This window comes from Glandiceps talaboti, chromosome 16 (assembly GCF_964340395.1).
Source record: "Glandiceps talaboti chromosome 16, keGlaTala1.1, whole genome shotgun sequence".
Classification (NCBI taxonomy): Eukaryota; Metazoa; Hemichordata; class Enteropneusta; family Spengelidae; genus Glandiceps; species Glandiceps talaboti.
Genome location: NC_135564.1, coordinates 1,854,994 through 1,880,448, shown reverse-complemented (window position 1 = coordinate 1,880,448; position 25,455 = coordinate 1,854,994). Strand labels below are relative to the sequence as shown.

Here is a 25,455-nt window from a genome sequence, read left to right as displayed (position 1 = left end):
TGTATAAAGTTTTCACTTGCTTCTACGTGAAACCATGGATCTATACTAGTATAATCTATCTATTCAATTATAGATCGATGACAAAAACATTCTTACTTTTATTCGTTAGATTTTGTTTTCGAATTTGTTAATAAAAAGTGTCCACTGCAAATCCTCGTCTGCACTATTTATAATACTACTACTTCTACTGATATTTACCTTCTGATGACGTCACAGAGTCCGAGTTGTCGATACATCCTGTATGATGTCATGTCAAAGATATATATGTGAGGTCAGTGTCCGACACTCGCAGTTCTATAATTATTCCATTTCAAACTAGTGTATATGATATGATCATATATATATAGACAACCGAGAGCCTAACATTTATCGAAAATCATAACCGTGCTCCTATTACTTGTCACATAGAAGTCTGCACTTGTCGTCAAAGCACATTTGTAAGTATATAATTCGATTTTTTATTGATCAATATCAAGCTATTTTACCTGACGATGGAATTGTCCAAGCTGCGATACAGGAGACTGGAGACTGTTAATACATCCACAAAATACAGGAAGGGAGATTTTGTCTTTTCAGTAAACGATCTGTTAATGCAATTCCTGTCCCTCACATTGTATATGATAATAGACGGGACAGTGTACTAATTAAAAGAATAGATTTAAAAAGTGAAACTAAACACTGGTCTGTTTTGTATACGTGTCAATATGTCTGCTTGCATATGATAATGCTCAAACTAAATTTAGCGTATTTTTTTTGCATCTTAGTTTTTATCGTTCCAGGTTTGCAAAAAATAAGGTATAACAATAATTTGTTTGTGCAAACCCCAGCCGGAATGTTAAAAAGCTGTAGAACACTAACAACGGTACAATTAATATTGCAGCTAAGGTGTGTTGGTGTATGTGAAATGGGGGTATCATGGAGTGAAGCGGCTGACATGGATAACCAAGCAATGAACCATCGACCCTTCACGAAAATATAGGGTCTATGAATAAACGAACTAAACAGAGACCCTCCCTCAATCAGTGCTATTAAAGTCTTAAAAGTCCTCAAGACCGCAACTTGCAAATAATTCATTGTTGTAACAAATCAAGCCGTTTGTTAGAATCTAAGAATATGAAAATCTATAATGGATAGAGCTGAAAAGCACTATGACGTCACAACATTCTTAAACATGCTGCAGGAAAGTTCAGGTGAAAAGAGAATAAAATATATCCACAAAATATCTTCGCCTTTCTCTTACTTCTTAATTAGTTGCCAGAGTCAGCTTTTCTTGGAAAATGTCATGGATCGATATTGCGAAATATCTTTAATACACTTCCTCTAAATTCGAACCGCTAGACAAATAGTTTCAACCGTGTATTCTCGATTGAGTGAGAAAACTAGGCCTTGACAAGTCTGTCAGTTTGTTTTAGAAACATTCACTTTGTGAATGGAATACAGTGGAATCCTAGAGCCTTACCTTCTATGCTATATTCTGTTCCTACCACCAATTGCAATTATGTTGTACCTGTCTGATCATGTTGCAAATTGGGTATACCGTCAGCTATATCATTCAATGAAATAAAATGATGTACATTAATTAATTAGTGCAAATCAAGATAAAATCACGAAAATTCTAATTTGATAAATTCAATTTATCATTCACTGAAAGCTTAAAATAATATCCATGTGTCTTTTCAACAAAACATGTCATATCTGTCTCTAAGTTAGCCAGCAATTATATTCAAAATTAGGGGCCAACTCTGTTCACATCGGATGTTTCCTTAGACATATTTAGCATCAGCATATTTAGATATTAAGTCCAATATTTTTCTTTCGTTCCGCCAAGGAAAATACGAGTAACCTAAAGGAGGCTTGTCACTTCGAGTCGCTAGACGAGTAGTGACAACCCTTAGGTCACAAGTATTTTCCGGCTGAATGATGAAAAATATTGGGGAATAATATCATTATACCATCGACAGTAATTTTAAAAAATGGGAAAGTTATGGCAATTATATATATATATATATATATATATATATATATATATATATATATATATATATATATATATATATATATATACATATATATATATATATGTATATATATATATATATATATATATATATATATATATATATATATATATATATATATATATATATATATATATATATATATATATATATATATATAGACAGCCAGACTGTAGTGTAAGTACAGTTGGAATTAACTAGAACGCTACGAAGGTGTGTGATTTAATATCCCCATGTCAAACCTTGTACATTGGTTGTACACTCTATTAATGTTTAAACCAATAATTCATTGTAAGGTATGCCAAGTATTATTAATCACTCTCAACCTGTCCCAACCTGAATCGATTCAAATTCGAAATCGATGAGCAAATTTGGCAATATATTTGAATCGATAAAACGTTTCCCACTTATTACTTTGGATTAATCAGCGGAGGTCAAGAAAGACACGATTTTTAAAACCAAGTTCCTTCATCAGTTGTTGACAATAGCATTAAGATGGCAAAATGCCACTGTTTACAGGACTACAAGTATTGCGTAGGTGTTGTCAAGAGAACAACATACTATTGTGCAGTTCACACTCCTTGGCAACATTGACAGATTCAAAAAACCGCTCTCATAAAGTTTCACTTCGTGTGAAAATAAAAAAGGCACTGCATAGAAACAGAAAACTCCAATTCCCGTTGATAACTTTAATAACATTAATCGCATTAGTCATTAAATAAGTTGTACGGCAGTTGCGTGTGTCAGTTTCACGTTAACACCTATTGTTTTGATGTGCTTTGTTAGGCCTAACAAAAAAAGTTTCCACATCGACTATTTCTTGCGAGACTTCACAATTTTCACGATTTTATTATTTTTTTCTCGAATACGTAAAAATGTTTAGGGTCGGCGTGAAAAACCAGGTGGGGTTGGGTAGCCGGAACCACCATATTTTTTGTTAGGCCTTAGTTGTCTTTTACGTGTCACTATAGGGGTACAAGCTAGATCGGCTCTGCTATGGATTGATCCCTTTACCATGTATGTACATAGATGTATTTATTTAAAATAAAAAGTGAAAAAAAAAAGAATTTTAAAAAATGATTGTAAACTTGTTCTTCTTCGTTAAATAATATACTTATTGCATATTGACTAAACCAACCGTTCTTCAGTATTTTTGAATGTACTAGAGATACTATTTAGCAGCACAAACAATAGAGAAGTCCTTAGATCGCCATTAAATATCAAAGTATTTTAAATCTATATGGATAAACACAAAGTGCGTTCCTGTATATTTTCTGATCCTATATCGTCACCCGGTCTGTTCAATTCATAGTTCACCGGCGCACAGCATCGCCGGTGAAAATTGTGTATAGTAACACGCACCTAGATACGTCATAGTGAGTCATAGTGTGTATTTAAATTCTATCAATGATTAAATATGCCACTCGAAATAACTAAACCATGATCACGTGACTTCATGCTGTGCCAATATATGGCGATCTGAAGCTATTCCGTCATTTGTATTTCTGCCACAGTTGAATTAAAGTCAAACAAACATCAGGTAGTCTATGGGGTACTATCAACAAAGAATTTTCAGCCCAGCAGGTAAAATTTGTTTCTTTATTTCTGCTCTTATTTTTGTAAGATACTTGAATGTAGTTGAGATTTTGTGGAAATTGTGATTTAATTTTAAATTACAATGCTTTTCTCTTATCCACACTCTATTCACTTTTCATATTGGTATTCTTGTGAATTTTAAACATTATATATGAATAAGTTCGTGTCACATAGTTTACGTATAAGACATTAATAGGAAAGAGTTGACTTTGAAAAAGGTTGACCGCTTTCATTTAGTACATTGTAGGTAACAGGTCGTTAGAAGAAGTTAGCGACATATTATATTTTATAAACTAGGAGGATGGTTTTGGTGAAGAAGTTTCAGGTAAAAAAATTCCCAGTGAAACTAAACTTAAAATAATTAAAAAACTATACAAAAATTCTTAAAAATATAGTAAACTATTTTCCACGAAGTACCAAATATTTACCCAACATCCCTTTTGTTAAACACTTTGAAAGTCGTGGTGGATTTTCGGTTTCGTTTTACCATAGACCTTACACGAAAAGACAATGGTTTCACCTGAGTATTCGCGACACGTATTTCATGGGCAGTTCCTCCGTTATGTTTTCTCTTCTTCTGTTTTTCAACGTTGATTATTAAAAAGGAAAAAAAAAATTGTCAGCACTTATTTCGAAAATCAACTAGGCGGCCTGGGTAGCTTTTTCTATGATTTGTAGAAAGTGCTCGGAATTACAATATTGTCCTTCGACATGTTTCTATCACAAAACTCGGAATAAAATGTATTTTACGTTCATTACTTTTCATGAAAAGAAATATGATAGCCACACTTAGTCTAAATGATAGGCCACCGGGTTACGCTTCAATTTACAGGCGACTAAAGTTGTTTGTAGTCTGTGGAGGCATTCCATCCAGATGATCACGTGCGCATACCGGGCATGGCCAGCACTAGTCTCAATCCATTATTTTACCCAGACTCTACTTGGGGTTTGACGTTTGACTTACCCAGTAGTCTCGATTACCCAGACTCTACTTGGGGTTTGACGTTTGACTTACCCAGTAGTCTCGATTACCCAGACTCTACTTGGGGTTTGACGTTGACTTACCCAGTAGTCTCGATTACCCAGACTCTACTTGGGGTTTGACGTTTGACTTACCCAGTAGTCTCGATTACCCAGACTCTACTTGGGGTTTGACGTTTGACTTACCCAGTAGTCTCGATTACCCAGACTCTACTTGGGGTTTGACGTTTGACTCACCCAGTAGTCTCGATTACCCAGACTCTACTTGGGGTTTGACGTTTGACTTACCAGTAGTCTCGATTACCCAGACGAGGGGGCAGCATAGAGTCTGGGCAATCAAGACGAGTACACACGTCCTTCTCAGGTTGATCGAGGCCATCATTTCCATATTAGTTGCCAATACTGTTTGTATGCAACAAGAGCATCTTTCTGTTACTAGAGAATAAAGAAAGAGTTCGAGTGCAAAGAATAAGAGTAAGCCTACAACTTAAGGTTTCAACAAAACTTTACTTTATTCCTTATGCAGATCTGAATAAAATGAGTCAGAAATCCTATAATAAAACTCCCAGCAGTCTGGCAGATTTGATCGAAGCCTTGAACGTAATCTTCTCGTCCGACAGTATTGATGTTGATGAGGTGAAAGAATTGATGGGCAACTACAAGAGTACAAACGAAGATTGGAAGAAATACGTCACGTTTGATCCTACATCGTAAGTAGTATTGGTACATTGATATGTTTCATAAAGACCAGTCAGGGCGACATGTTTCACTTACCGTACATGTTTACAGAATTGTCACGATCCAGTGCGTTACATTTCTACAGTACAGTTGTATTACAATAAATTATATCTTCTGAATTTATAGTAGGCCTATAGCACATTAAAAAGTCTTAAACCTCGAATACAACGTCCACCTAACTCATGTATTAACTGAATGTCTCCCGTAAGGATGACCGATCCTACAAATCTTCAATCTGGCAAAATTGTTTGAAATCAGCGCCCTCTGCGGCAGGATTAGAAAAAATCACAACGTCACTGATTATCAAATGGCAACCCTACCGACCGACCGACCGACCCATCATTTTTTACGACGAGAAACATAGATATACGGTCGGCCTAATGATAAAAAAGCTCAAGCGAAAAATGAAATGGTTTTAGAGTTGTGTAACTTTTAGGCTACGAAATACTTAATTTAATTACGGTACAGTCTACGCATTGCCACATTCACTGAAACATTCCTTAACTTGTGTGTTTTGTTTCAAATTTAAAAAAAAAAGAGTTAGATGTTTCTCTTAGTTCCTAGGTGACGGTAGGATTTAATTGTATTTTTTGGCCAATTCGATAAATACAGCCTCAGAGTTTCATTGAACTATGCAAACAATAACTGTAGCTATATATTTTCCGCTCCGTGGCGATTTTTCAAACACCCACAGAGAAACGAAATAGTGAAAAGAAAAGTGTTAATAAACACAAAATTGAGTCTTAAAAAAGCAAATCAAGGTTTAATACAATTATTGCAGCTAGCCAAACCCCCTACTTAAACTTTCGAAAGTAATAGTACATGCGGGCACGATGTCTTGTGGAACAACCCCACCATCCACCCCTTCCCTGTGAATCACTTGGTATCATTTAAATAAAAACTAAAAATTATAAAAAGTATGATCTGTTAATGTTTATATGGAAAGTGGCCATATAGATGACATGTGGGTATTATGTGGATTTTTAATTGATGTAACAACTTTACTTTACTTTTCTGTTTGAAAAAACACAGTGTGAAACACAATATACAAAGGCTGTCGTTGTAGCTATAGAATACATGACTTGTGTAAAATTTTCTTACTGCACGTACGTGCAATGAGAACTATTTCACATATTTTTACTTGTAATTGCTTGTAATTTACTGAGTTACAAATATGGACTTGGTAAGCTTATATTTACATTGTTTCACCTTTTTGCAAGCCACTTTAATGATGCTGGGAATTTAATAGGGAAATGGTAAACGTATGTAAACCCATCACTCGTTCGAACAAGCCCGTCACTTTGAATCACTTGTCGAATCGAAAGCCTCATTGTGAATGAAATATGATGAAGAACTTCATTCAATATTTGCCAAGTGTCGAATATATGACATTCTTTCGTTTTTATGATAATTTCGTTCGCGCCCACATGATGTAACCAATCACAAAGCATCAAAACACTGATGTCATATGTCTCGTGTGAATGGTATCATAAAACTACTACGTTCGCATTGACGCACGTACATACAGCAACAACACATGACATACATGTGATACACGCAAATTTGCCGAACATCTTGAGTCTTCATCGCTTTAACCATGGACAGTGAAAGGGTCGGTAAACCATACTATAAGAAACCGACATGTGTCGAAGAACTTGTACAAACTTTGAACACTCTGTTCGATTCTGATCGAGTGAATATCGAAGAAGTAAAATCGGTGATGGAAAACTACAGCAGTAACGAAAACGACTGGAGACGTTTTGCACAATTTGACCCTCATAGGTACAGTATATATTTTATAAACAGATAATTTTACTGTCAGTGCCTGCTATGTATACGTAGTTTAGTATATTTGCGACGTAAGAGCCCACTGCACTGCCCCGGAGAACAAATATCCACGCTCCGAACCCGGCCCTGTCACCGCCGGCATAGAAGGCGCGCAGGCGCCAAGCTAGCGATCTGTCTAAGGAGCGCCATCATAAACAATGTCGTAAAACAAAATAGAAAATAAGTCTACTTATTTTAAATTTTGTATTTGCGCTATTTTATGAATTTCTCATCACAACTTAATATGATCATCAAATATTACATGGACATCGAAACTACGCACAAATTGATAAATACGAAATCAAAATCCTCCTTTTGTCGTGAGTTATGACAATTTATATTAGTGCCGTGCGGTAAAGTGGAAAATTCCGTTTAGGAAGTTGTTTCGAGATTTTTCCGATGTTTGTTATATGTACACTGTACGTATGTTTGTTTTTAACAAAGTGAATGACTCTAATGTCACTCCTGGTGACACCATGTCACATTATTAAATAGCAAATCGAAAAAAAAAACCGAGTAGACCGTAACATCAATCATGGATCTCACTAATACATCCATGCATCAATGGACGTACAACAAGTATTGGAGTCATTACTCCAAGAACAAATGTAGATACATGTGAACCACCCCCACACCACATCGTAAATGAAAGAAGCAAGGAATATAGTTTATATACAGTGGATGGGTGGAATGTTTTGTTTTTTAAAAAGATTTTGTAAAATATACTAGACAGTGGAGTTAGGGGTGAGATCAATAGTCCAATGTTGGATAAAAACGTAATTCTTTTAGTTAGGGGGTGGGGGGGAGGGGGTGATCTATTCACCAAAAACGAGTTTGCATTTGATTTAATGGAATCTGTTTTGAACACCTATTCAAATATTTCTTTAAAAATGTCGTCAAATCGAAAAAATGAAAGTGTTTCCAGTATGATAATAAATGTGTGGCACTAAAATACTTCTTTCCATCACACAAAATGATAAAAGTATGTAAAATGAAATTTAATATACTATTAGTATTAGCAATAAGTTAGAGAAAAGGACATAAAATTCACAAACTAAATGTGAAACTGACAGTCAAGCGAATAAATAAATGTACATATTGAATGGTAAAATGAAAACTAAGTTATGCAACATTAAAGGAACAAGACAGTTGAAAATAGTGATTACCCGGTACTAATAGTGTGCTACATGTGCTGTGTATCACATCCCAACAGAGGTTTTTGAATATGTTACACCATTGGATCTGTAACAATATTAGCACTTGGGTAGATATAGTTACAGATCCAATGATGTACACAGGGTACTGAGGATAACTAATAACAAACTAAGTGAACCATTGGTAACAGTATAGATCCTGGAGTTCACTCCAGAGTCTTTGGTTACATTATATTAGTTAGTTTACAATATTTCAATATTGCTAAAAATAGCATGATCAATTTATTCTTTAACCATTTCAGCTGCTGTCCATAATACCTACTCATGTCTACATGATATTGTATTCAGCTACTCCTGTTTGTTCATGATGGTATCTGGAATATCATAAGTAGTACATGGATAATATAGTAGCTACAAGAAATGGTTGACGATAGTAGATACTGTATAAAAACAACTTGTGGTGTTTAATTAATATATTACATATTACATTGTTATTGCTTTCAAAAGTTGGTCAGAACCCATAGGGTCATTGAAACTCGGTGTTAGATGGTTGGAGTCAATCAGAAACTGTTAGGTCAATCATTGAAATTCACAGTAATAGATGATCTGAGTGAAGTGTCTTTTCAAGTGACAGTTGTGTGCTTTTCCTCACGTAGGCATACCAGTGTAGGATCATAAAATTGGTATTTAATGTGTCCACCTGTAAAATAGTTGAGACTTCACATAGCTGGCATCTCAGATGATCTGAACAATTAACATAATCATTGATGTGCATCCAGCCTAATGGTGCTTGCCATAGAATTTATTCCATTATTTAAAACTTGTCAGGTATACATTGTAGGGTAAATCACAAATTGACAATATATGACCATTGACCAAACCACAAGAAAGCAAACAAACAAGGTGCAGAATACATGCTAATTAATGCAGTACATGTAAGTGTACATCATGTCTATATATCGTTTACTCATATCATCTCAGTAAGTGTACATCATGTCTATAGTTCGTTTCTCGTATCATCTCAGTAAGTGTACATCACATCTATAGTTCGTTTACTCGTATCATCTCAGTAAGTGTACATCATGTCTATAGTTCGTTTACTCATATCATCTCAGTAACAATACAATGCTTGATAGCCATGTACCTGTGCCGTGTTTACTTTATCAGTTTTTGGAGTATTTGTATATCAAGTGCCAAATGTAGGACAGACTATGCAGGGTTCAGTAAAACCTAGTGGGGTTCTCACAGGCAGTGTTTCCCACCTACAGTACAATAATGTACATAAATGATTGAGTGTATAAGAACTACTTTTTTCGAAGATGGCATATACATTTGAAGCTAGGTTAGCCCAGATATTTGGCTATATTGTTGACTTGACAGAATGGCATTGTAAAGTCTCAGTGTTGTCGGCCAGAGTACATGTACATTGAAAGGATGATGACTAATTTGCATAATTATCAACTTACAAGTATCTCTAAGTCTTACATGTAATTTGCATAATTATCAGCTTAATACATGTTTTCAACATTGAAGCATACTCTTGACATGTTTATACAAACAGGTAGATATTGGGATCAGTCACTTCTCTTCATGTAAAACTATCAACATGATATTGTTGTTTTAATACTTACTAAAGCTAAAGGATGGTAGAACATGGTGGCCTGGAATGTGTTGGCATTGTTCTTTTGCCATAGTGGGGAGAACACTGTCTCTGTTTGTAGGAAAGCAAGCAGTGTGTTAAGTCATAGACCCTGCATGTTTCATGTAGTCTATGGTTAAGATGTCTTGTTAGAGTTGAGTAGAACTATTGCATTCATACCAACTTGTGTCCACACAAAAATGTACACAATGCAGTGTTCACAGTACCCCAGTAATCACAGTGAAATGCACACAATGCAGTGTTCACAGTACCCCAGTAATCACAGTGAAATGTACACAATACAGTGTTCACTGGACCCCAGTAATCACTTTGAAATGTACACAATGCAGTGTTCACAGTACCCCAGTAATCACAGTGAAATGTACACAATACAGTGTTCACTGGACCCCAGTAATCACAGTGAAATGTACACAATGCAGTGTTCACAGTACCCCAGTAATCACAGTGAAATGCACACAATGCAGTGTTCACAGTGAAATGTACACAATGCATTGTTCACAGTACCCCAGTAATCACAGTGAAATGTACACAATACAGTGTTCACTGGACCCCAGTAATCACTTTGAAATGTACACAATGCAGTGTTCACAGTACCCCAGTAATCACAGTGAAATGTACACAATACAGTGTTCACTGGACCCCAGTAATCACAGTGAAATGTACACAATGCAGTGTTCACAGTACCCCAGTAATCACAGTGAAATGTACACAATACAGTGTTCACTGGACCCCAGTAATCACTTTGAAATGTACACAATGCAGTGTTCACAGTACCCCAGTAATCACAGTGAAATGTACACAATACAATGTTCACTGGACCCCAGTAATCACAGTGAAATGTACACAATGCAGTGTTCACAGTACCCCAGTAATCACAGTGAAATGTACACAATGCAGTGTTCACAGTGAAATGTACACAACGCAGTGTTCACAGGACCCCAGTATTCACAGTGAAACATACACAACAGTGTTCACAGTATACAGATATACATATACAGTGGGCCTGATACCCTGACAGGATGTTGTTCCCCATACTGTTTTGTATTCACTTCAGACCAGTACATACTAGTTTTGATGTTTTGTCACACAGCTGTGTTGGCAGCCTGTCAATATTTTCTAGTTTCAAGGCCACTGCATGCTAACTCAATCAAAGATAAACTTTAATAGCATTCAACATGTTGTTTTCTCCCCCTTCCACTCAGCTGGTTGTGAGCCAAGTAAAAGTTCAAAGTTGAAGTGTATAAGAATACACACCATCACATGATATTGTGCACTCAGATAGTATCTGTCAACAGTCATGTTTTCCACAAACAGGACTTTTATTTCTTAGCTACCAGTAATCATACAATTCTTCAGAAATTATGTGATGATCTATTCTATTTGATTAAAAAAAAAATATATACAGTTGCCAAGTTCTGTCTAAATGATAAACCAGAAATACTCAGAATTGCACATAGGGTATGACTTTCCATTAACTTTTTCTAATGGGAATTATGTATGTCAGTAACTACCGTTTTCAAATCCATTCTGAGTGAATTAACTTTCACTTCATACATATTTGCAGAGACAGTTTGTGGTTACCTTCATTGACTAGCTTTTCCACCAAACCACATTATCTAGTCCAGTAGCCAATATGTGTACCAGTAGACTTGAAAGACTAATGCTAAGTACTACACTATTTCTGCTATCCTCACTGACATTTTTTTTAAATTTCATGGATGGACAAAAATTCAAAAAATCAAAATGCTAGTTAGGATAGCAGAAATAGTGTATGTAGCATCCTTCAAGTCTACAGGTAAGTGAGGTAGCTAAGTCTCTGAGCTAATATTGATCCAAATTCAATTTGTTAGTTGGAACCTTGGATGGGAGTATTGAGAATGGGAAGAGGGAGCCTGGGACTTCCCTTTCTACCTCCTATGTATCACAATCAACTAATTGTCATACATTCAAGATACATGTGTACATTTTCATAGACAGGTCCAAAGAACACCAGTTTGACAGTTTGCAAGAATTCTTGACATAATTGATAAATAAAGTAAACAAAGTAACTAGTGTGAATGAAGTAGGCATCCCCTGTTGTTGCCCCCCCCCCTTTTTTTTCTATCTTCCTAATGCATTGAATTTGTTATTCCTCCATCATTTGATGGGGAAATCAATATTCAAAATCCACAATCGTCAGAATTCTAGGCTAACTACAATATGCTATTACAGATGCTTTCAACTTACTCATTATGTAACACCATCACTGAGCACATTTGTGCAACTGTAGAAATGTACTAGTTATTTTCATCATTATGTAACACCACTGGCCTTGTGTAGTAGTGGTGTGATCATAGCCCCTCTACCAACTGTTGGTGATGGGGCTATGGTGTGATGAGCAAATTTGTGCATGAATAGCACTGCAGATACAGTCAAGGTTATCACTGAATATCATGAGATGTCATGGAAGTGTTTGGCATGTCAGCTTGAAGAACACGTGTACGTACGCTTTCAATCATGGAAGTATCACCCACATGATACTTCTGTGTTTCAATCCAACACAACTTTTTTTCCCCTCCTTTCCCTTTCCTTTGATTTTTGCTGTTTGTTCTATTGATTGGGAAGGGGCAGAGCCTAAGGTATTTGTTCAACTGCTCTCAGACATTTTCCCCACGAAATAGAAAATTGTAGATAAGCTGGGAAGGTTTCTATTGGTTGATATGTCGGGGTCAACAGAGGGTAACTTCTAATGCAACAATTCTTGTGCATGTTCCAGGTAAAATTTGGAAATAGTTACCATGGTTACCTGTCTTACAAATGTTAGAACAATGAAGTACTTTCTATTTTAAAGCTTGACATTGTGCTGTGTAAAGATTTTACTACCTGTGTTCCAGTTTAGAACACTGCCACTTGTACCGATATGACATGTACTACATACAGTGCAGCAGTTCAGATGTTTACACTCCATTCAAAGCTTGACAGTGCCCACAGAAGGTGCAATAGTCTGTCCTTCATAATTTGTTAAGGGCACTACTTATATAAAGTACTTCACTGAAATACACTATGGTATTATTCAATTCAAGGATTATGAAACTGAATGAGAATGCTTATATGTATGTATGTATGTATGTATGTATGTGTGTGTGTGTGTGTGTGTTTGTGCATGCGTGCGTGCGTGCATGCATGCGTGTGTGCATGTGTGTGTGCATTTATGCATGCATGCCCATATGTATGTACGTATGTGTTTGCATCTGTTCCTTCCATCTGTTAAAAATCATTTGAATTTACAATTGAATCACATTGGATTTACCTTACCTAAAAATTTACAGTGAAATCATATCCATTTCAATTTCTAAATGGTTTTGACTACAGAGTTCTGTTTGCATATGTAGAACAGGTGTATTAATTGCCACTAACTATGGATGGTCTTTCTTTTTTCACTTCTTATCCTTCAGGTATACAAGGAATCTGGTAGATCAGGGAAATGGAAAATTTAACTTGATTGTCCTTTGCTGGGGAGAAGGACAGGGAAGGTATGCATTTCAGCAGTTTATTTGTATTATGACTGTATGAGTGACAAAGCAGGGAGTGACAGGTATATGTGTATGTATGAACCGGTTCATACACATACTCATGATACTACCAGCATTTGCACCATGGTGTAATCCGAAAACATTATTGCATACCTGTATACATGTGACATGTACCTGTACATACATGTAATTATAGTTTGTCATGAAGTTACAAAGATTGATCCACTATTCAACTATTCAATATGTTAACCTTACAGACACAGGACCATGGTACACATATATGTGGTCAAAGGTGCCTGGAAGTTTGTATTGTTCTCCACCTGTGTGTCTGTATACAAAAGGACTGTTACTAAGTGATATTGTGTAATGTGTTCATGTATTCTCTAATGCTATAGTGTATGGTCCTTTTACCCAAACAAATGTGGTTTTTCAAATCTCTATCAAATGAAATAGTTAAGATGTTTGAGACTCTCTGCTGAATTTGTCTATAGTTTGGTGAATATTGTCAAAAGATTTACTTTGTAGAGTATAGCTTACGATTGCCAGTCATACAAATAGTGTGACAAGGGTAATATTGCGGCAGGTATTTTGTTAAAATGTCTACAAAAATTAAAAAAAATCTACAGAAATAGTATATTTGATTACTGTGCACACGATTATATTGTTAATCCCATACTATTATACTGTACTATTTAGTATAGCCATGTATGTCAATTTATGTACATGTATAAAGTGTTGTATCTACTGTCTGGCCCATGTCATGCAGGACTCAAAATTAACAGTAGTCCCATGTCCAAAGACTACCAATTCTTGTTATAGGGGATACCACAGTTTGCAGCATGTAGCCCCCTCAGGCTACATGTACCACTGATTATGTGATGATTTCAAGGATGGAAGATTTATAGACATTTTTTTTAGTATCACACACACATGTATATTTCCAATAGAGGAGCTCTGTTTTCAGTTCAGGAATATGAGACTTCTGGTCACCATCCTTAGGCTACCAATTTCTGAAATTGCTAACCCACTGGGAATATCAGGAAAAAAGTTCAAGCCCTGTCATGCAGTGATATAAATTAAACATGTATGTATTTGGGATACAGGCACATTCTTTATAACTAGTCACGTATGTTATCTATCTACATTGCAGACACATCATTCAAAATTATGTGTGACTTACCATGTATGTGTTGGGGATATAGACAGATTCTTTATAACTACAGTGTAGTCATGTATGTTTAATAGGTACATGTATCTACATTGCAGACACATTCAAAATTATGTGTGAATTACCATTTATGTGTTGGGGACATGGGGACATATTCTTTGTAAATAGTCATGTATGTAAGTTATGTGTAACTGTATCTCAGACATGTCATGCAAAACAATATACATCAATATAGGTGTTTGGTGTACGGGCATATTGAATTCTTTATAGTTAGTCTGTATGTTAGTTGTCTATACCTCTATCAGACACTTGCAAAATTGTATGCATTTTAAAAACATGTATGTGTTGGAGGGAACAGGTATATGGTTATTAGTCTTGTAAGTTATATGTATGAGCTGTTTGCACTGTTTCAAAATAACAATTTATCAGTGTTTTTCACTAAGGTTGGGGTACCCCGGTATAAAGAGTAAGGAAGAAATATGGTAAAACAGGCATAGTTTCCAATACCCTAATTTTGATGGCGAAGCCCATTAAAATCAAATTGAAACTGAGGTAGATTTTATCTGCTTACTGCCCTTAACAAAAACACAGTTTATAAATAAATTTACAATATCAACATATGTTTATACAAAGGCTATACTGATTCATATTTCACACATCAGCCTAATGATTCCAAAATATTTTCCTACAACTGCATGTACTTACTTATTTAAGTAAATCTTGATGGACAAATCTATCTACCAGAAAGGCATGTTTTTTAGAAAGGTGACATTTATATATACTGCATGTGAAGAAAAAAAGTTATTGATTGATTAAAAATGTCTGCAAATGTTTATTTAACGGAATTTTTCCAATGACGTGAATTGATAACCAATGTTTGAGGAAACAGACAAACAATAAAATGTAAAGTGTTTTCAGTTTACAATAAAATGTAAAGTGTTTTCAGTTTACAGATGACTGTAAGAATGACCATGTGGTAGGAATACTGTCATATTATCAGTAATAATTCATATTTTATCTTATCAGAAAGAAATAATAACATTTGTTGATTTGAATATACTATTATGTTAATTTAGATGGAAAGGCTTTGTTTGTTTTTTAAGATATCAGCTTCATTAAACTGAAAGACCAAGGATTCAATCCTAGGTCCTCACATCATGGAACCAATGGAGATGAACCATTTGTGCTGAACCAACTTTTGTTATAGCACTGCTAAACAACTGTTTTTCACTCCTAAATTTTACTTCTAATTTGAACTGGGTTTTAATAAAAGGATTAATTTTCTATACACATACATTTATGATCATTCATAAATGACAATAAAAATCATTTGTATAATCTAAAGTAATCAATTTTTGAACTACTAGAAATATTTAATAAAAATTATATTATTTATCATTTTTATTATCGTGCAAAGAGATTGACTATAATTATATACAATATGAGATAACAGTATGTTATTAGGATTTTGTGTCTTCTCAATTCACATGTGTAAACTCAAATTTGTCAAAGGCATACTAGTATGCTGACAATATTGGCATGTTTCTAGTCTAGTCTGAAGGGGATAGGCAGTACAGAATCATGAATATTCATTGTGCAACCATGAATATATTATTTCTACAGACTCCCATGATGCAACAGTCATAGCAAAGATACCCTATAAAGGCACAAGATCAACTTGATTCTCTGAAATTGCAAGTAATTGTAGGCGATGTAAAATAATGAAATGACTCTCCAGAACTCATTTATAAAAATACCTTTATTTCCTGGAATGGTGTTCCCCTTTAATACATGTATACATTGATTCAATCCCAAGGTCTGTCAGTTAATGATATCTAATCAGTGGCACCCTTAAGATGTCAACTGTACTTCAGACATAAATTTTAATTACTGGGCCTTTAAGCATAGGAGCCCAATGCATTGAGTGACTGACTACTATTTTGTGTTTCCCTTTCAGTGGTATTCACAGTCATTCAGATGCACACTGTTTCATGAAAATCTTAGATGGAGAACTGCTTGAAACCATGTATGATTGGCCATGTGAATCAGAAGGACAGGTAGAAATGAAACAGACCAGAAAATGTACATATCAGAGAGACCAAGTGGCATATATTTGTGGTGAGTTTTGTTGTGCAGTGCAGCATGTTGAATATAAGCCAGCCACTGACCAGATTACCCTGCTATTCAGTCAACTGGGTCGGTCATTTCAGTGTGTTCATTCCAAGCTGGTCACAGACCAGATTGCCCGGCTATTCAGTCAACTGGGTCGGCTATTTCAGTGTGTTCATTCTAAGCTGGTCACAGGCCAGATTACCCAGCTATTCAGTCAACTGGGTCGGCTATTTCAGTGTGTTCATTCTAAGCTGGTCACAGGCCAGATTACCCAGCTATTCAGTCAACTGGGTCGGCTATTTCAGTGTGTTCATTCTAAGCTGGTCACAGACCAGATTACCCTGCTATTCAGTCAACTGGGTCGGCTATTTCAGTGTGTTCATTCTAAGCTGGTCACAGACCAGATTACCCTGCTATTCAGTCAACTGGGTCGGCTATTTCAGTGTGTTCATTCTAAGCTGGTCACAGACCAGATTACCCTGCTATTCAGTCAACTGGGTCTTGGGCTTTAGGTCTAAACCCACTCTTAGTTAATAACTAATGGGTACTCTGTACTACTACTAGTGCATAAACAAAACTAGGAATGAAAAGACATCAACCCGTCAACTGACAAAAGATGAATTACACCCATTGAAAACACAAAATATTCTAAATTATCTACAATTCAGTGTTAAAGAAAATGACTATAGTGGAATGAGTTGACATAGTTGACTTGAATATTTTACAGATGCGTATGGACTTCACCGTGTTGAAAACACAAGTCATGTGGAATCTGCAGTCAGTCTTCATCTTTATTCACCACCATTTGATATGTGTGAATGTTTTGATCAAAGAACTGGAAGGAAACAATCAGTCAAAGTTACTTTCTGGAGTAAAAATGGAGAAAGAACATATGTAAGTATGATAACAGTCAGTTATTTATTTTATTTTTTTTTGTGTAAAAATGGAGAAAGACCATATGTAAGTTTGACAATAGACAGTTATGTTTGGTGTGTAAAAATGGAGAAAGAACATATGTAAGTTTGACAATAGACAGCTATTTTTTTGGTGTAAAAATGGAGAAAGAACATATGTAAGTATGATAACAGTAATTTTTGTGTGTGTGTAAAAACGGAGAAAGACCATATGTTAGTTTGACAATAGTCAGTTATTTTTTGTGTGTAAAATTGGAGAAAGAACATACATAAGTAAAATAGCAGTGTTACTTTTGAATTAAAAATGAAGGGGGTGGGTGGGGGGGGGGTGGCATGAAGGTAGACAAGTGTTAAGGGCCTACTTGAATCAGGAATTATTGTCCTTGAGTTTCACTAGATATACAAACATGCAAGAAAATACATCATTTATTAATTTTCAACCTATTTTAGAGTGCAGCAACAGGTTAAAAGCAGGTATGTATGTAGAGATAGTTTTAGAGATGGCGCAATTCATTATTAGTCATGTAAATTACCAACATTATACGGTTACTAATGTATTGTTTAGACTACCACATTCTATTCATAGCACAAAAATAGATTTTCTATAGTTATATGGTGACATCGTGACAGAAATGTAAAAATACACCATGAAAATGAAACTTACTTGCGACCCATAACCTTTTCAGCCATGAAATATTAGAGGAAGTACTATTACAGGTATCCAGTTGTGATGATTTTTATATTATTGGTAGTTTGCCAATGTAATTTAGACATAGACATGTCATGCATGTAGTGGTCACTAATGGATATGAGATACAATTACCAATATATATTGAATTGTTCCAAGAATTCAGATGTTTTTTTTCCTTCAATAATTTTCAGAATTCAAAGTCATAAAAAGGACAGACAACATAATAGACTGTATCACACTAATATTGATTAAAGTAAAATTTCCAATCACATGTAACTGGATACATACGTTGTGTTAGAGATAACATGGTCTGGGCACCCTATCAGAAGGGTGGTTGTTAAGGTGTTACAACATGGTGTATATTATAGTGTATGCTGTCTGGACACCCTATCAGAAGGGCTGTTGTTAGGGTACTATGACATGGCTTATACATGTATTACATTTAAAGTCTAGGGTGTTGCAACTCTGTGTATCTTATAGTGTAGGATACTGCTACTCAGAATTATCTTATTGTGTAGGGTGTCACAACACAGCATATTTACAGTCCAGGGTGCCACAACGGGACACATCTGGTAGCGGTCTACTGGACACAAAGTCAACAACACGATTCCTCTGGTAGTCTGCTGGACACAAAGTCATGCTGAATAGAATGTCAAACATTTTGTTGCTGTCCAAAAATTTTATACAAAAAATCATGAAATTAACATTTGAACTCACTTGTGAACTGCCATGAAAGCTAAATTTGAACATAGACCCTCATGAAATGATTTGAACCAATGATGGCTATTTTTTATGTAAAATTTTGTCAAATATATCTATAATTTTGATACATAGAGTTAAATCATGTGTTTACTTACACAGTTTACATTATTTCCAGACTTTTCAAAGCCCGACCTTCCAAATGAAATGTTGAAAATTAACTTGTTGATCACAATTGTTACATGTTTTACAAGATTAAAATTGGCCTGTTCACTTTAAATACAATACAAAGGTGACAAATAACATAAGTATGACATAGGTCTGTGAACACATGTGTCTTTATTAGTCGTTTTGATTATCAGATAGATATCATATGGGGGGGGGGGGGGGGTTAAACTATGTCTCCCCTTCTCCAAAGATACAAAATAATCATTGTTACATGTAAAGTCTGAGTGATATAAAGCGGATGTTTTTACCCCACCCCTAATTCCCATATTATAGATAGCGGTGTCACTGAAAGACAAATTGAAAGCTATTTTTCCTATAAACTTATGTTGATATATCTTCACTGCATCACCTGTGTCACTGCTGTCTGTTTTAGTTCATTAACTGGAGGTCATTAACCCATCTATGAACTGGTCAATCTACAGATGTGTTAGTTGTATAGAAACAGTCGTATCATTTCTGGTTCTATATGTGTCTACTTGATAGTTAAACTATAGTTCTGTGTCAGTTTTATTTTTAACTGGAAAGTGTTGTGGTAAAGGAGGACAGAATAAGTGATGTTTGGGTCTGTTTAGTTTACAAAAACAAGAGGAGCTAGGTTTTAATAATGTGTGTGCGACTAAGAGTTGAGTAAGTACAGTTAGAAATAAAGAAATAAGTAGAAATAAAGATGACTGTCATCCAAAGAACTTAGAAGCCATGTCTTGCTAACTAACAATAGTTGATGATCATTAATGTGCAATGAGTCTCAGTGTAAGAGATGATTGAGAACATTCAGAGAGTCTTGGTGTAAAGATGATTGAGAACATTCAGAGAGTCTTGGTGTAAGAGATGATTGAGAACATTCAGAGAGTCTTGGTGTAAGAGATGATTGAGAACATTCAGAGAGTCTAGGTGTAAGAGATGATTGAGAACATTCAGAGAGTCTTGGTGTAAAGATGATTGAGAACATTCAGAGAGTCTTGGTGTAAGAGATGATTGAGAACATTCAGAGAGTCTTGGTGTAAAGATGATTGAGAACATTCAGAGAGTCTTGGTGTAAGAGATGATTGAGAACATTCAGAGAGTCTTGGTGTAAGAGATGATTGAGGACACTCAGGTAGTCTTGGTGTAAGAGATGAATGAGAACATTCAGATAGTCTTGTTGTAAGAGATGATTGAGAACATTCATAGACATCTTGGTGTAATAGAGTAATTCCTGTAGTCACTGTGAAGAACATTGGTTTGACAAGACAATAATCAGATAACTTTCTTGAGAATAAGTCAATGTTGAATAGGAAGTTTGTGTTACTATAGCAGAGTGATGATGGCTTAATCATATACTTGTGCTGTACAGGAGAGCAAAACTAGTGGACAACTTACCATGTTTCACAACCTAGTTAGCTTTATTAGGGACAGTAAATGGTGTGACTGGCAATAAATCATTGCAACATCCTACAATACTAAAAGTCATCAGATGTTTATTGCCACAACTGTGTGCTTGTTTATTGAATATGTGTGCATAGATGAGTATATAATGGTATTCTTTGGATCCTGTGTAATAATCTGTACTTCACTATGTCTGTTTGGTATCTATTATCCATGGATTACCATATATAGCTCACTTATATTGTTACCATCTTCTTGTTTATTGCAGGGTCGTGATGCCTGTAACTCTGCATGCATGCCACCAGAAGATAACTAGGTCCAAGGTCATTGGAGTACGGCTACAGTTTACATTGTGTACATATTACCTGAAGTGCATTCTTCTGTACACTATACTCACAACATAGGGATGTTACCTATGTATCAATTCTGCTAACTTCAAAAAATCATATTTCATCATAATCTTACAATAACTTATTGGCATCAGCATAAAGGCATATGTCATCAGAGTACACACATGTTGTTCTTTTCTACAAATTCCGAATGCTGATATTTCTTTCTCTCTCCAAATTCCGGACATTTTTTCTGCTAATTGAATGTTTTCTAAAATGATGATAAATATGTGACCATAATTCAATTGTGTTTAATTGCTAACACTAATAATGCTATTTTCTGCAAACAACAATGCAATACAATGCCTTGATACTATATCAGACAGGCTTTCTCAACATTCTGATGTGTTTTGTAATTATCTAAACTATGTAGTTATAACAGTTAATTAGCTACTTCAGTATGACGTGTAAAAATTACTATTGCATTGCACAAATGCATCAGTGATATATTAGACCCCATATGAAAATTGTGTTTTCCAGTAGAGTGTTTTTGCAGCATACCGCTAGTACATTGTTTATTGCAGAAATAGTATACTTAACTTGTTTTTTTGTTAGCCCTTTTTATTCGCTTGCCTTTAACTTTATATTCACGCTACTGTAATGCTTTAGCCTGTTAGTCATCTTATATTGTGAGGCCTTTCTAATGTGGTCAATTAGCAAATGAAACTGTACTTTTATACTTGATATGGATGCTATTAATGATTGTGGTACATACAGAAAATGCTTTACTTTGGTGTTATGGGTTGTACTTGATATGGATGCTATTAATGACTGTGCCTACAGAAAATACTTTACTTTGGTGTTATGGGTTGTACTTGATATGGATGCTATAAATGATTGTTGTACATACAGAAAACACTTTACTTTGGTGTTATGGGTTGTACTTGATATGGATGCTATTAATGACTGTGCCTACAGAAAATGCTTTACTTTGGTGTTATGGGTTGTACTTGATATGGATGCTATAAATGATTGTTGTACATACAGAAAATGCTTTACTTTGGTGTTATGGGTTGTATTGATATGGATGCTATAAATGACTGTGCCTACAGAAAACACTTTACTTTGGTGTTATGGGTTGTACTTGATATGGATGCTATTAATGACTGTGCCTACAGAAAATGCTTTACTTTGGTGTTATGGGTTGTACTTGATATGGATGCTCTTAATGACTGTGCCTACAGAAAATGCTTTACTTTGGTGCTATGGGTTGTACTTGATATGGATGCTATAAATGATTGTTGTACATACAGAAAATGCTTTACTTTGGTGTTATGGGTTGTATTGATATGGATGCTATAAAAATGACTGTGCCTACAGAAAACGCTTTACTTTGGTTGTACTATATATGTATACATGTACTTAAATGTCAAGGAGCCTCTATCATGCCATCAACTATACTAACTCTAGAAGTATTGTTAATACCATTAAAGCATTAACTTAAGATTTGACATTATGCTAGAACAGTTTGATTGTTATTTTAACTTAGTAATTTCATCCGGATAAAAAATGTCTGTAAACTCAGCTTATGCCACTTAAACTATCGGCTATAGTACAGTTTTTTGTTTTTTTACACCCATATAGTGTAAGTGACGTGTTAGAGATAGTTAATGTTGCAGCTATATATATCTATTATGTACATATATGTTATGAAATGATAATATACAGAAAGTATAAAAATATGCTATGTAAACGTTATCGTCACACAAAATAAATGATTGAAAAAAAAATAATTGGAATATTGGTAGATTTGCTGACAAAAACAGTAACTAAAATGAGTACTGGTATAATGAAATTGTATTTATTTTTGCTATGATATTGCATTGTCTTCCAAAATACAACCTGCAAATAAATACTGGTGACTTTACAACCTGCAAATAAATACTGGTGACTTTACTTGTTCAGGAATGAGACAAGATTCATGAAAAGACATACAATGTAGTTAATGTCTGCAACTTGTCAAAGAATAAACGCTACAGAACCCAGATCGCTACCTCTCTGTTTACTGATTAGAATGCAGTAATGCGATTGGTAGATTGAGTGTGACTGTTGACACTAAATGCAAAATATTCTGCACATTGAAATGATATTTAACGACATGACGTACTTTGACACGCATAAAAAACTTATAGGAGTGTTATAAGAACCCTACATTAGAGGCACCTAATCTGGCTGTTGTATCAGTCATCTTGTCTTTATGTGAAGTCATCTCAACTTCAAGCAAAGTCACTGCTATTGATTTACAAAATGATACATGTCAAGAAAGTCAGTACAATGCACATACATACATGACATGTATAAATTTATAATAAATACAATAAAAAATGATGAAGAACTATACATACTCAGTAGTCATAGCAACATGGTTTAGTTGTATTGACCAAAATCTTGAACTATAAGGTAAAAAAAAAAAGAATTGTTTCTGGTCAGCGTGTGCCTCACTTAAAGTGTTGGTCTTTTTATGTGCGTGTTTGTCTTGCCCATGCAGTCTGCAGATCCATGGGGAAACACAAAAATAACCCTCCCTATTCCAGTGAAGACAACTGCAGAGACAATTATGAACAAGCAAATGACATCTGCCCCACATACACACTTGCTCTAAAGTACTAAATAAAAAGAATAGTAACTGCCATAATTAGTAGACTGTACTGAGTGACAGGTTTGTTGAGAATAAAATTAATTAAATAAAAAAAATTGTGTCATCGCACCATTTTAGACTAACTGTCCTGACCAGAAACAATTCTTTTCTTTTTTTTGGCCTAAATCAGGCAACAATGAAAGAATAAAGAAATTTGTCTGTAGACATTTGGAGTTGTTATAATACAGTATATAAACAAGAAATGTAGTTTTAACATCACTTGTAAAGATCTCAGTGGTCAAAGATTATCAACAACTGAACCTAGTCTGGATACCAAACTTGTAAAGATCTCAGTGGTCAAAGATTATCAACAACTGAACCTAGTCTGGATACCAATGTGGTCTCTCAAAGAGAAATCTGAAAGACTCAATGAAGGATAGCAATAGACTAGACTAAGCTGGACCCAACCTGTAAATTGTACTAAGGACATGAGACAATTCTGATGTCCAAGTTTATGTTTGATAAATGGAAATAAAGTAATAACAATTGTTGCATATACATTAATTCATACATTGTTGTATTAGATATGCATACACAAACCTGGGTGTGATGTTTTATGTCTCTATGTAATGTATGCATGTACACATGCATGTCTGTGTGTACGCATGTACGAACGTATGTGTGTATATCTATCTATCTATGTATGCATGCCCTGGGTTGCATGCATGTCTCTCGTGTGTGTGTGTATGTATGTATGTATGTATGTCTGTGTGTGGGTGTGTATGCATGTATGTGTGTGTGTGTATGTATGTATGTATGTGTGTATAGCTAAAATGTACTGGTAATACTATTTGTTGAGGAACAACTCTCAACTCCCCACTGTGCATGGCTGGTTTTGTAGTGATGAATCATAAAATTAAGTTGAATAAATTAAGTAAAGGTGCACACATTAGCCATATAGGACAATATAATATAGTTATTTTATAATGGCAAATTGGAAATGAATACAACATTTCAATCCATCTACTAGAGACCTTGATAGTACAATTTACCATTCCAAGTTTACCATATTTTACTTTGATTCTTGGAACCATGAACAATATATTCTCAGACGTATGGTAAATAACATCTATGGATAACACCATAAAGGAGTAAAATACATTAAGATTATTAACAGTGATGCTAGACTTATATGTAAACAGGTTGCATATACATAGGAGCAAGGGCGTAGGACAAGTCTGGTGTCTATCACCATGTATTGGTAAACGGTACCTGTCCAATCTGATTACCATCCGATGTAGATGTCAGCTAATCGTTCATTGTTATTTTACATCGGTATTTTTGCTTGAATTGACCTTCGTGATACATGTTTACGTTTTCGTCTTTATGGCCGCCTAATAGACGATTAGCCGACATCTACATCGCATTTTAATCAGATTGGGTACATGTCACATATAAATACTATTACATAGCTTATCAGTGGACGAGTAAAAACTTGAAAATGTAAACAAAGAGAAGCAGTTACTTCACGAATGAGCAGAATTTACGGATGGGGAGGGGGGGGGCTGAGGAGAATATTTTTGTTACAAGTAAACTGTTCTTTTAAAAAAATATTGGTAGCTATGATAAATTCAAGAAGTATGTTCTAATATATATATATATATATAATAGTCCCGATCATCATGTGACGGGATAATCGGTGTTCTCATCAGCAACGATCTATAGATATTGCAGAGCAGGTGGATAACAATAATTCACTTTAGCCGTTGGTGGCGCTATTTAATCAGTCGCAACTCTGTGTGTGTGCCTTTGACATTGCATGATG

The 25,455-nt window shown here is 35.0% G+C and overlaps 1 protein-coding gene across 1 annotated transcript; it reads left to right on the top strand.

The window, feature by feature from the left end:
• Positions 1-6,833: 6,833 nt before the first annotated feature.
• LOC144447862 (cysteine dioxygenase type 1-like) lies at positions 6,834-24,186 on the top strand. The gene is made up of 5 exons (XM_078137981.1): positions 6,834-7,115; positions 13,409-13,486; positions 16,612-16,772; positions 17,494-17,660; positions 20,932-24,186. The coding sequence occupies exons 1-5, from the start codon at positions 6,931-6,933 to the stop codon at positions 20,977-20,979; spliced, it is 639 nt and encodes a 212-aa protein (XP_077994107.1). The 5' UTR covers positions 6,834-6,930; the 3' UTR covers positions 20,980-24,186.
• The last annotated feature ends 1,269 nt before the right edge of the window (positions 24,187-25,455 follow it).